The sequence below is a fragment of the Tupaia chinensis genome, unplaced genomic scaffold, assembly GCF_000334495.1.
Source record: "Tupaia chinensis unplaced genomic scaffold, TupChi_1.0 Scaffold000528_1, whole genome shotgun sequence".
NCBI lineage: Eukaryota > Metazoa > Chordata > Mammalia > Scandentia > Tupaiidae > Tupaia > Tupaia belangeri.
The window spans coordinates 1,951,283-1,962,077 of record NW_006160041.1 but is presented as its reverse complement, the minus strand read 5'-3'; the positions used below and the strand labels follow the sequence as shown (position 1 = coordinate 1,962,077).

The window sequence follows — 10,795 nt, the reverse complement described above, 5'->3', positions numbered from 1 at the left end:
GCTTTCTGTCTCTATGTCTCTCTCTGTCTGGCGAGCGCACGCGCCCTACAGTGAAAATCTCTCAAAAAAAAAAAAATTACTTTTTTGAAACACTTTTTTAAAATAAAAAATAAATAAATAAAATAGACTCTAAACAGAAAAAAAAATCACCATTTTTTTTCCTTGGACTTAACAATGTGGAAGGATGGTGTGGCTTTTTGTTTTTTTTTTTTGTTTTGTTTACTTGTTTTAATTTTGCCAGAAGGCTCAGTGCTCTCTGGAAAGACAGAAAAACAAGAGAGAGAAATGAGAAAGCACTCCCCTCCATGGGGCATGGTCACACCACAGTCCTTGTCCATCTCTCCCTCCTTTCAGAACCCTCGGGCATGCATGCCCGCACACACGCCAGGGCTACTTCTCAGGCCGCTGGGTCTAGGACTCCCACTGTGTGGTCAGCCATGTGGGAGCCGGTTACCTTAACCACCAGGCCTTGGAGTTGGCCCCAAATCAGACATTTTTGTATCACGAGGCAGTTACTGCTGAAAGCTTAGCATCATGTGTGTCATCGCCATTTCAGAGTGACAGGAGGTGGACACATCACAGCTGCTTGAACTTCAGCTGTCACAGCTCTGTATTTGACAGAGGTGGCCAGCTTCGGCTGGGAGTCACTCGACCACCGAGCAGCCGCGTGGCCTGGTCTCCTGTTGGTGACCCAAGTATCCTGGGCCATATTTCAGAACTTCTTCAACAACTAGTCTTTCTTGTTGACATCGAAGTTCAATCTCAAACTCAGAACCCTTTTCTTTCTCACAGATAAGCTGTGCTGAAGATATTGGCCTAGCCCAAGATGAACTTACTCATCTTAGGAAAAATAAACCCCACAATTGGTTATAATGACAGTGTAACTGCAGAAACCTTCGAGAAGGTTCCTTGCCTTGTAGAGCAGGCTATGGAAACTTGCGTGTCATTTATATGTCTTCAAAAATTGAGATTTTCAACCACAGTAATCATAAGAACAAAAACTCAGAATTGGCTGGATGACAACATGATCTGCATGCTGCCTTGGTAGAGCCCCCCCTACTTGATGCTATTGCAGTAACATCAGCTCTCACACCGATGTCTTTAGAACAATAACATGTAACTTTCAGCTTCATTATTTGCTATCAATATGTTAATACTGTGACATAAATTTGATTTTTAAGAAACTTTTTTAAAGAATTATTTAACTTTATTTATTTATTTATTTATTTATATTAATTTGATCAGAGAGGGACAGAGAGAGAGAGTGAGAGACAGTGAGAAAGCAAGCCACCAGATCTAGAACTTGAACCGTGGTTAGCCATGTGCGAGTCCAGCACCCTTAACTACCACACCACCTGCAGGCCCTGATTTTTAAGAAATTTTTATTACCAGGTCAGCCATGTAGCCTAGTGGTTAAGGGACCTGGATCCCACATGGCTGACTATGGTCTGAATCCTGGCCTGGTGGCTTAAAAAACATGCTGGGTGCATGTGTATTTCTGTCTGAAATCCTGACAGGATGAAGAAAGGGAAAAGGGATTAGTGTGAACACGCCTCACTGGAGAATACTTTATCCCTCTGTAGCTCTTTTTTTTCTGGAGAGCAAATGTATTCTCTGACAATTAAAAAATATTTAATAACCGGGACCAGCAGTTAGCATAATGGCTATGTTGCTGGACTCCCATGTAGTAGACCACGGTTCAAGTCCTGGACCCGGTGGCTTAAACTCATGCTGGGCACGTGTGTGTGCGTGCCCAAGATTCCAAGAGGAGAATGGAGGAGAAGGGATTGCGGCGTAGCCATCCCCCCCAGGGGGAGATTTCTCACTTTCTGTCTCTCTGTCTCTCTGACAAGTGCATGCACCCTGTAGCAAAAAAACCTCTCCAAAAAATAAAAAAAATTTAATAACCACATTTCAGTATAGTTGGTCTTTGCAATCCAGGCATTTTGTACACTTACAGACAACATTCAGGGCAGTCCTAAAACTGATCAGATCTGAATAAGCTCTGTGGTACCAATGTCAATTTCCTGGTATTGGATGATGTTTACACAAAATGTTATGAGTTACCATCAGGGAAACTGGGTGAGGGTGCACCCTTCCATATACTACACATTTTTTTGGTGATGTCTTGTGACTCTACAACTATTTCAAAATCATTGTTCCTAGAAAGGGTCCCTGGGCTTTATCAGATCACCAAAAGGGCCCACAGCAAGGGAAAGCTTTCGAGGCTGCCTAGCGAGAGTGTTTACTGTGCCCCTATGAGCAATGCTGGTGTGCCCCAGGGGCGGGAACACACGTCTGCTACAGTGTGGACGCACAGAAGCCCTGTGTACAGGTGGGGGTACTCACTGGAACCTGATGGACGCCTGCTCCAGATAGTAGATGTCAAAGAGCCAGCGGAAAAAGACATCCAAACTGGAAGCAAGAACAAAGCCGGCCCTTGAGTTGCTACATCTAGAAGAGAGGCACTAAGACCTATGGTTAATTCCTCTCTACCTGGCTCCCCTCCTTCTGTCCTCCCTTGGCCAATCCAGACACTCTTCTTTATTCCAGCTGGTCAGTCTACATTGCCCCTCTTCCTTCGGGATACTGGGCCACCCCTGCCCCTAGCCCTTTGGCCTCACAGCTCAAGGTCACCTCCTCCTGCAAACCTGTGTCAGCCATTTCTCTCCTAGGGCTCTCTCCCTCTTCTCAATCTCTACTGTTGGCTGCGTTCTTGGCACCTTAGGCTGATGGTCAGCTGCTAGGCATGCCCTGTCTCCCCAGCTGGGTGAAACGCTCTTTGAGGGCAGAGTTCATGGCTGACATGTTAAGTTCGCATGATACCTGGCTCATGCTATATTCATGACAGGCACGGGATTGCCACTGGAGGAATGGATTTGCAGCAGCCACAGGTAAGCTACAGTGTCTGAAGGAGGAGGTTCCAACTCTAAGGTGAGCCTGGCTGAGAGAGGAGGGAGAATTGGAAGTGAAGTACCTGGTCAGACCCATAGAGGGTAGAATGACCACCATGAACACCAGGAAGATGTAGCACTTGTGCACTATGATTAGATTCTGACTTGACCTAGAAGGAAACCAAGAGAAATACTCATCAGTGTGTGACACATAGTAAGAATCAAAGACCTAACTATATAATGAAGAGGAAGTGAGAGCCCTCTGGGCCAGGAAATTGGTTTAATAGAGTGCACACCAGTACCACCACCATGGAGCACAAGAGCTGGACTGCACCTGGGAGAGCAGGATCAACTAGTGATGTCTGCCCTGACCACAGGAAGGGCAAGAAGGAACATATCATATATTCAGTGCTGCATGTTGAAGAGACATTACCAGTGGTACTCAGCATCCCTGCAGCATTTTCATAAACAACATAAATCGTGTTCTTAGCCAGAGGAAGGGCCAGTAAGGATTTCTGTTAGGCTAGAGCCATTAGCTTACTGCCAGGTATAATAGTAGGAACTTTTGGTGCAGGAAATAACTTTAAAAAATACATATGCCCGAGGCCATGTGCCAGAGAGAAAGAAAGACAGTCCCCCGAAAGGCACCTCGGTTATTCTGAAATCCTATTCCTTCATTTCTCCATCCCATCAGGATTCTGGGCATGCATGTATAAGTACCCAGCATGTTTTTCAAACTACCAGGGCTAGGATTCAAACCACAGTCTGCTATGTGGGGTCAGGCTCTCTCCACATAAGCACTTAAAAGAGTGAGCTATGGAGCCAGTCAGGAAGCAGGCAGCATTCAGGCCACAGCAGTGCCCAAGGACTTGCCAGCTGATTAGCTATTGCTAGAATTCGTAGGGCTATTTAATGTTGGCGTGGCGTGGGCCAAATATATGGGTAGTCACTGAGTTCAGGGGCCCCTCTGCTGTGGCCATAGCAGTCTCCCTAATGTTCTACAAACACATCTTTCTACTCTGCTTTCTGCCTGGAACTCCTGGCACTGCGAGGTTCAGGTCCATAGCTCCCTCCCCTCCATATATGACTGAGGCCAAGGGAGAAGCTCACCAAGGGCTTGGTTTTGGCCCTGCATCCCTTAGATGGTGGCTCTGTCTCAGCGTTCCCAAAATCAAAGGCCCAGAGGCAACTCAGCCCCCCCTCTTCCAAAGAGAAAGCACCTGTTGGTCTTTTGGGATTGTTCGAGTATTCTACTCCTTAGGCCAGATGGGAGGCCCAAGTCCCAGTGGTGGGTAAGGTGGGGGAGGCGGCTGGAGCACAGCAGGGCTTGGGGAGGAGCACGAGCTCACCTGGTCCAGTGGGCCTCCAGGAAGGCCGAGAAGTAGACGATCATGGGCATGATCACCGTGAAGGCCCAGAGCATCAGGGAGGGGAAGAACTGGGTCACGATCGGGCTCTGTGGTGCAGGGGGGAGCAGAGCAGGAGACACGTCACTGCAAGTCCCTTCCCCCAGCCCACCGGACTTCTCAGATCTTGTCTTCCAGCTCCCTCCCTGAGCAGGCCTGCTCTCCCTGGGGCTGCAGCGTGGGCCTGGCCTTTCTCATGTGCTTTCCTGGCTAGGTGTCTGCCTAGTTGCGGGCAGCAGAGGCTGACAGCCCAAGGTTAAGTGGAGTCTCCGGAAAGTGTATGCTGAGATCATCTGGAGAGGGGAAGCCTGCATTTGCCCTGAACTAAGGCCAGAGCAGCTGCTGTCACGCGGGTCTCTCACCTCCAGGGGACGGCGCTGCCTTTACTGTAACGCTATGGGTATGGGGCGAGTGGAGAGGGAGGTAAAGGAGCCCCAGGAGAGCTGCAGCCTCCCAGCATGCACGGTGGCTGGGGCCTGTTGGGAAGTTGGTGAAGGGAGTAAGAGGCAGGAGCGCAGGTGCGGCTTGCCTGCATGCATGTGTGTGTGCACGTGTGTGCAAGTGTGTGTAAGCATGTGCATGCGTGTAAGCGTGTGCGTGTGTGGTGAGAACAGGAATGAGGAGGTATGGAAGGAGGGGGCTTCTAGGCTTATTATAACAACCTTGAGGCTACCGAATTTGGAAATGGGCCAGTGCTTCCTCTGAACTGCTCTGTCCATGGCAGATGTCCTGTAACTTCAGGGCCAAGGGCTCCCAGCCTGGAGGTGGTGTCTGGAGATGAGGAAGGCCTAAGGGCTGTCCTGGGCTTACCTCATTCTTCCTCACCCTCAACCTACCATTTGAACCAGGAACCCCAGCTCTGGAGGTCTGGGGAGAACGCAGCTGGCCCATTTGCCACACCCTCTGCACCCCTAGCTGGCCCAGGGCGACCAGATCCAGTGGAGCCGTCTGAGCTCACACCGAGTGGACTATCCACTCCCCTAGACTCACCCCAGAACCTGCCTGCAGCTCCCTTACACTCCCTTTCCCTCCCAAGATGGGCAATGACCCACATTTGTCCCCTTCAGCACCCCACCACAACGTCGGCAGTGCGTGGGCTCCACAGCCTCATCCCTGTGGGCCCCCTCCTGCCCTCGCCTGAACTCTTCCTGGGTCTGCTGGGGTCGCAGGCCTGGCCTGAGCCGAAGAGGCACCTGCAAATTCTCGATGGGGCGGGTGACGTTGTACATGTCGATGGTGTTCATGATGATGGCGGGCGTAGTGAGGAAGAAGAAGAGGCAGAAGAGGAAGGTGTTGATTGCGATAAAGCGGGCCCACCACATGAAGCGGCGGATGGACAGGTGTTTCCTGGGGAGGGACGGAGGAGAGATGCACACTGAGACCTAAGTCCCAGCCCTTGGGGAGAGCCCACGTGTTATTTCCTTTAAGCCAGCTGTGGTCCCACTGCCCTGGCCAATTCGGTCCCACATCTGGACCTGCACACAGTGGCCCCCTGGACCTTCCCTGCATTTGCACCATCTGTAAAGGCTCTGGGCTGGTCTCATGGTGAGCAAAAAGTGGTCTGAGCCCTTCCTGCAGGAAAAACCTTTTCCCAGAGGGTTAGGTGCCTTCCACATTCGTGATGGGTGTGAGTTTGGAGGAGGGCAGAGTCTGTGGTGCCCAGGAGAGCTCATAACACAGCCCAGCAGCACTGGGCTGGGGGAGTCTCTGCAGCAATGGGGGGAGAGAAGACACTGTCCTTCTGTCTTCTTCAGTCTGAGGAGCAGACCAGAGGAGGGGAGGGACAGAGTTGCTTACCAAATGATGTCTTTGGGGTGTGGGGCGAGAGCGACCCTCCACTGGTAGGACTTGACGACGGTGGTCACCGAGGACTGCTGGGGGCGCACGCCACAGTGGATGTACTTGTAATCCTCCCGGACACTGCGGACAAGGCAGAGGACGGGGAGATGGAGCTCGGGGTGGGAGGATGGGTTCAGGGAGGTCTCATGCCAGGGTCCCTGGGTCACTGTGGCCATCCCACAAGTGGGACCCATTTATTTCCTAGGGATGCACAAAGTCTTGAACATGTCTCCCAGGACCTTACAGACATTGTAGACGGTTCCTAAGGGCAGGATATGAAGGCGAGGGGCACTGAGGGCATGAGACTGCCCAGAAAGGGGGGACCCATGGTTCTCAGCTCCCCTTTTGCCCCTTTACAGCAATGACTGCAGTTTGAGGTTGACAGGGCGGTCCTACTTTTACTCTCATCATTGTGTCAGTAGCTAACGACGATTGAGGTCTCTCTGCTGCATGGCACTGTGCTAACTGGGATTAATACAATCTCTAGTTTTAATTGGACAGATTACTACATTGAGGAGACTGGAGACGCAACTGAAGAAGGGCAGGTGCTGGCGTAGGAGCCCCGTCTTTGGTCTCTAACTCATATTCTGCTAATGAAGCCTCGGATCCCCCCTACCAAACGGCAACGTCTCGGAAAGTGAGCGAGTGTACTGGCTTTGGTAACACGTACACATTAAATAGAACACGCACCCTTAGGGAGGTGGACAGGACGGGTATCAATATCCAAATCTGACAGATAAGCTCGAGAGTGTAAGTAACTAGCCAAACTGCACACATTGCTGGTGACTAAAACCTAGGCTGTGCCACCACTCCTCTGTAGGGGAGGGTGAGTGGGGACAGAACGCTATGCACTTTCAAGCTCCTCAGGGACAGATCATCAAGAGACTGATTCTGGAGCTCCCATCTATTTGGCCAAGTCCTCAGGATCCTTCCAGAACATTCCAGAGTGGACCCAATTCACCCCCTGTCAAGGTAGGGCTGCCAGAGCCTGGGACAGAGGAGAGGGGGCCTCTAGGACTATGAATTAGGGAAGACCTGCAGTAGAAGAGAGAGGGCACGGGACTTCTCGACCCGGATGTTCACAGTGAGGAAAGGAGTGATGTGTGTGCAGGGGACAAAATAGGTGACATGCTTGTCAAGGCCCAGAAGAGGAACAAGAGGTCAAAGGCCACTCTCACCACCTCTGTGCTAACTCAAGGACAGAGGGAGTGAGGAGCCCAGGGCCCGGCATCCTTGGGGACAAGCGGAGCCCCCGCAGCTGTGGAGGTGAGTACGGCCATCCTGTGAGGGAGCTGCCTGTGAGGAGCACGGTGGTGAGGGGAGGCCAGCACGTGGCTGGCTGAGAGGCTCCCTCTCCTCCTCTTGGCTGAATGGGGGTGAAAGAGGAGTCAGAGAAGCAGAGGCCCCCTCTCGGGCCGGGTGGGCACAGCGCAGCTGGCCCTGGTGCTCACCTCTTGGCCATCTTGGAGTCCTGGAAGGTGACAAAGATCAGGTCGAGCCGCTTCAGCTGGACGCGGTTGAGCTCGGCGTTGAACTCATCCGTCAGCTGCTCCTCCAGCTCGCTGTAGTACTGCTCTGCGTCTACCTGGGGCGAGACGCGGCCCTCAGCGCTGGAGCAGCCAGAGCCCCAGGAAGGCCTCGCCTGGACCCAGGCCCCTCTCCAGCCCGGAGGCTACAAAGAGCTCGGGACCGTGGGTAGGTTCCAAAGTCCCCCCGTGAGAACAGAAAGAGGCTGGGACTCCGTAATTTGCTCTCTGCTCTTAGATCTGGGGAAGGTGAGGCACAGCCGGGGCAAAGGGGCGCTCTCAGACTTGGGGTGGACCCCAGAGAGGTGATAGCGTCTGATGCAATTCCAGAAGCAAATGATCCTTTTTCTGACTGGCTGCCAGACAGTCCTGCCCTGAAGCAGGGGTCCAGGTCTTAAGGCCCTTTCTAGCCATAGTGGTAATGTGAAAAGACGGATGCTGTCACCTTCAAGGGCGCCTGCCCTATCTCTGGAAGCTCAAGGCCTGGCAGCCTTCTGCAGCCTGCTGTGTTCTTCTCCCTCGGTCCTCCCATCCCAGACAAGAGCAAGCTGCCCTGGATTGCTCTGGAGGCAGCCCCAAGAAAGGCTCCTCTACTTGCTCAATAGGGATAGGTGGGAAGAAAGGGGGGAGCTGGGTCCCACAGCCCTGGAGCAGACCTCAGTGGGGCCGGGGCCCATGCCCCTCTCTGCCTCGCTGCCCCGATGCCCACGGCAGGTACCTCCTTGAAGCAGGTCCAGCAGCTGCAGAAGCAGAGGCGGGAGCAGGGGTGGATCTTGATCATCACCTTCCCGGTCTTCTTGGCCTTGGCCGTGTAGAAGAGCCGGCCCCGCATGGCGTGGCGCCTGTCAGCGACAGAGGATGGACCTTCCAGTCAGGGGCACAGAGCCCCATCCTCGCCTCCTACTGCCACCTGAGACCCCCAGGGCCCCACTGCAGCCTCACCTCTGATCGTCCAAATCGATCAGGGTCCTGACGTCGTAGCAGAAGTGGACTCTGGTCACGACGCACCCGGGATAGGCCTCGCTGCAGCCACAAACATGGATGCCGAGTCACCTGTGGGGCTGGGGGTGTGCTGCCCCCCATGCCTGTGCAGGGTGACAGCCCACAGGATGGTGGCTCAGCGGCCTGGGGTTCCTGGGACGGGAGGATCCATCCTTGCTCCTGAGGCTGAACTTCAGGGTCTGAACCCTGGTAACATGAGAAGCGCTGCATAATTCCTGGATGACTCACAGGAGGGCTGAGGGCCAGAGCTCCGACCACTGGGGACCGAGAGCCACCCGGGCTCAGGAGCAACAGGTGGAAGGACAATTAGTACATCCCACATCACATCATTCCACGCAGGAAACCCTGACTTCAGAGCCCTGCCCTGGCCCGGCTGTCCTTTCTGTTCTGGAAGCCTGATACTGAGCTGAGTCCAGGGAGAGCCACCACCTGAGTGTTTCCAGCCCCACCACCCTGTGCCAACTCACTACCCACATGAGAACCCAGGTGGGCTACCAGGAGGAGGAGGCAATCCACGCCTTGGCCCACCACAACCACTTACTGAAAATGCTTGATGATGATTTCTGGGTCTTGGATGTCTGTGGGCACATAGGTGATCATCAGTGTCCTTGTGACCTGGGTGGGGTGGGTAAATGAAAACGGTGCTTGCAGAGTCCTGATACCGGGGTCTCTTAGGCCCAGAGCCTCTCAGGAGAAGGCCTTTGCTCACACCAGGCTGTCTGGGGCCTGGGGGCTTCTGGCTGAGCAAGTAAAGCCCGCCTCCCAGGCCTGGGGTGCCGCAGTAAAGCAGGCAGCGCTAAGCTCAGCAAACAGGGCCTCTCTTCTTCCCAGGCTGTGGTCAAGGGAGGGAGGGCCAGACAGCTGCAGACGGGCCGGGGGAGCAGAGCTCCATGGCTGGAAAGAACCGCCAGTGCCCACTCACTGTCCTTGCGACCCCGCACAAGCTCTGGTCTCCCTGCCACCCCACTTTCCCACATAAAGCCTCTCACCACGAGCGAAATCCCTGATATACTGGGCAGAGGGGTTGGGAGGTGAGCAAGGCTCGGGAGAGGATGGAGAAGGTCCCCCAAACTCCCTATTTATTCTGTGGGTGGGAGGCGTCTGCCTGAGCCATGGCCTTCCTGATGGGTACACTGAGCAGCAAGAGACAGCGGCCTTGGCAGAAGCTGCTGGTGACAATAAGGAGAACTGAGGTAGTTGAGCCCAGACCGACAGGGGTGCCCGAGCCTCCATGTCTGGCAGGTATTTGGGTAACTTTCCAGGGTATGTGGATTTGCAGGCCAGGGCTGGTTCAAATGTCAGTCCTGCATGGTGGCCTTGAAGGACTGACCCTCGTCCATGAAACCTTTGAAAGGCTGTGGATGGGAGCCAAGGACGTTCATCTTCCCTGTCACCTTCCCCACTAGGATGCGGGCAGCCTGCAAGCTCCTTCCCTCGTGACCAGCACTGGGCCGGGTGAGTGGCACTACCAGTGCCCAGCCATGGCTTCCGGGGTTCATCTCTGCACCCCAAGGCTGCTGCGTGCTTCAGACTCTCAGCCCCACGCTGAGCGCTCTTTACCGACATTGGCAGTGTGTTCAGCTTGTGTGCTGGGTAAGAGGTGAAGGGTCCAAGTCCCCAAATACAGCCCTCAACCAGAGGTACAGAGGGAGTTCGTGGAAAACACCCTGCCTGCTCACCTCCAGGCTTGGGGGATTCTAGGACGTGTGTTGGCGCCCCAGGGGCAGCGAGCTCCAGCTGCCCACAGCGGTCCGCTGCTTGACACTCGCCCTTCCTGGCTGCCTTCCCTGCCCCTCTGTGGGCCTTCCCTGAGATCACCTCCCAAATAATGCTAAGCCCTTGTCTCAGGGCCTGCCTGGGAGGGGTGGGTCACCCAAATGAAGGTAGTGGGGGTACACAGGATGGGGTCTCAGACCTCAGAGAGAATTGCGGAAGGGCAGGGTGTGGGCTGAGCTTGCCAAAATATTTCCCCAGTAGTTGAGCACCACCCCCACTTAGGAAGGGGCCCCCTCCCTGGTCCAGGTGTTGGCTAACCCTTACTTTGTGGATGGTGGACAGACCAGGGGCCCTTGGGGAGGGGCCAGGGGAGCACTATTTACCAGCCTCTGGGAAGTTCCGAGGCTTCACA

The 10,795-nt window shown here is 54.0% G+C and overlaps 1 protein-coding gene across 1 annotated transcript in view; it reads right to left on the bottom strand.

Annotated features, from left to right (window-relative positions):
* The window catches only part of TMEM63C (transmembrane protein 63C), a 95,317-nt gene that overhangs the window by 18,758 nt on the left and 65,764 nt on the right, over positions 1-10,795 (bottom strand). Inside the window, exons 12-21 of the mRNA XM_006157109.1 lie at positions 9,209-9,282; positions 8,608-8,688; positions 8,384-8,507; positions 7,591-7,724; positions 6,098-6,220; positions 5,494-5,647; positions 4,244-4,350; positions 2,978-3,064; positions 2,350-2,415; positions 2,068-2,162 (exon numbers count right to left, since the gene is read on the bottom strand). Of these exons, the coding sequence (XP_006157171.1) occupies positions 2,068-2,162; positions 2,350-2,415; positions 2,978-3,064; positions 4,244-4,350; positions 5,494-5,647; positions 6,098-6,220; positions 7,591-7,724; positions 8,384-8,507; positions 8,608-8,688; positions 9,209-9,282 (1,045 nt within the window). The remainder of the gene's footprint in view (positions 1-2,067; positions 2,163-2,349; positions 2,416-2,977; positions 3,065-4,243; positions 4,351-5,493; positions 5,648-6,097; positions 6,221-7,590; positions 7,725-8,383; positions 8,508-8,607; positions 8,689-9,208; positions 9,283-10,795) is intronic.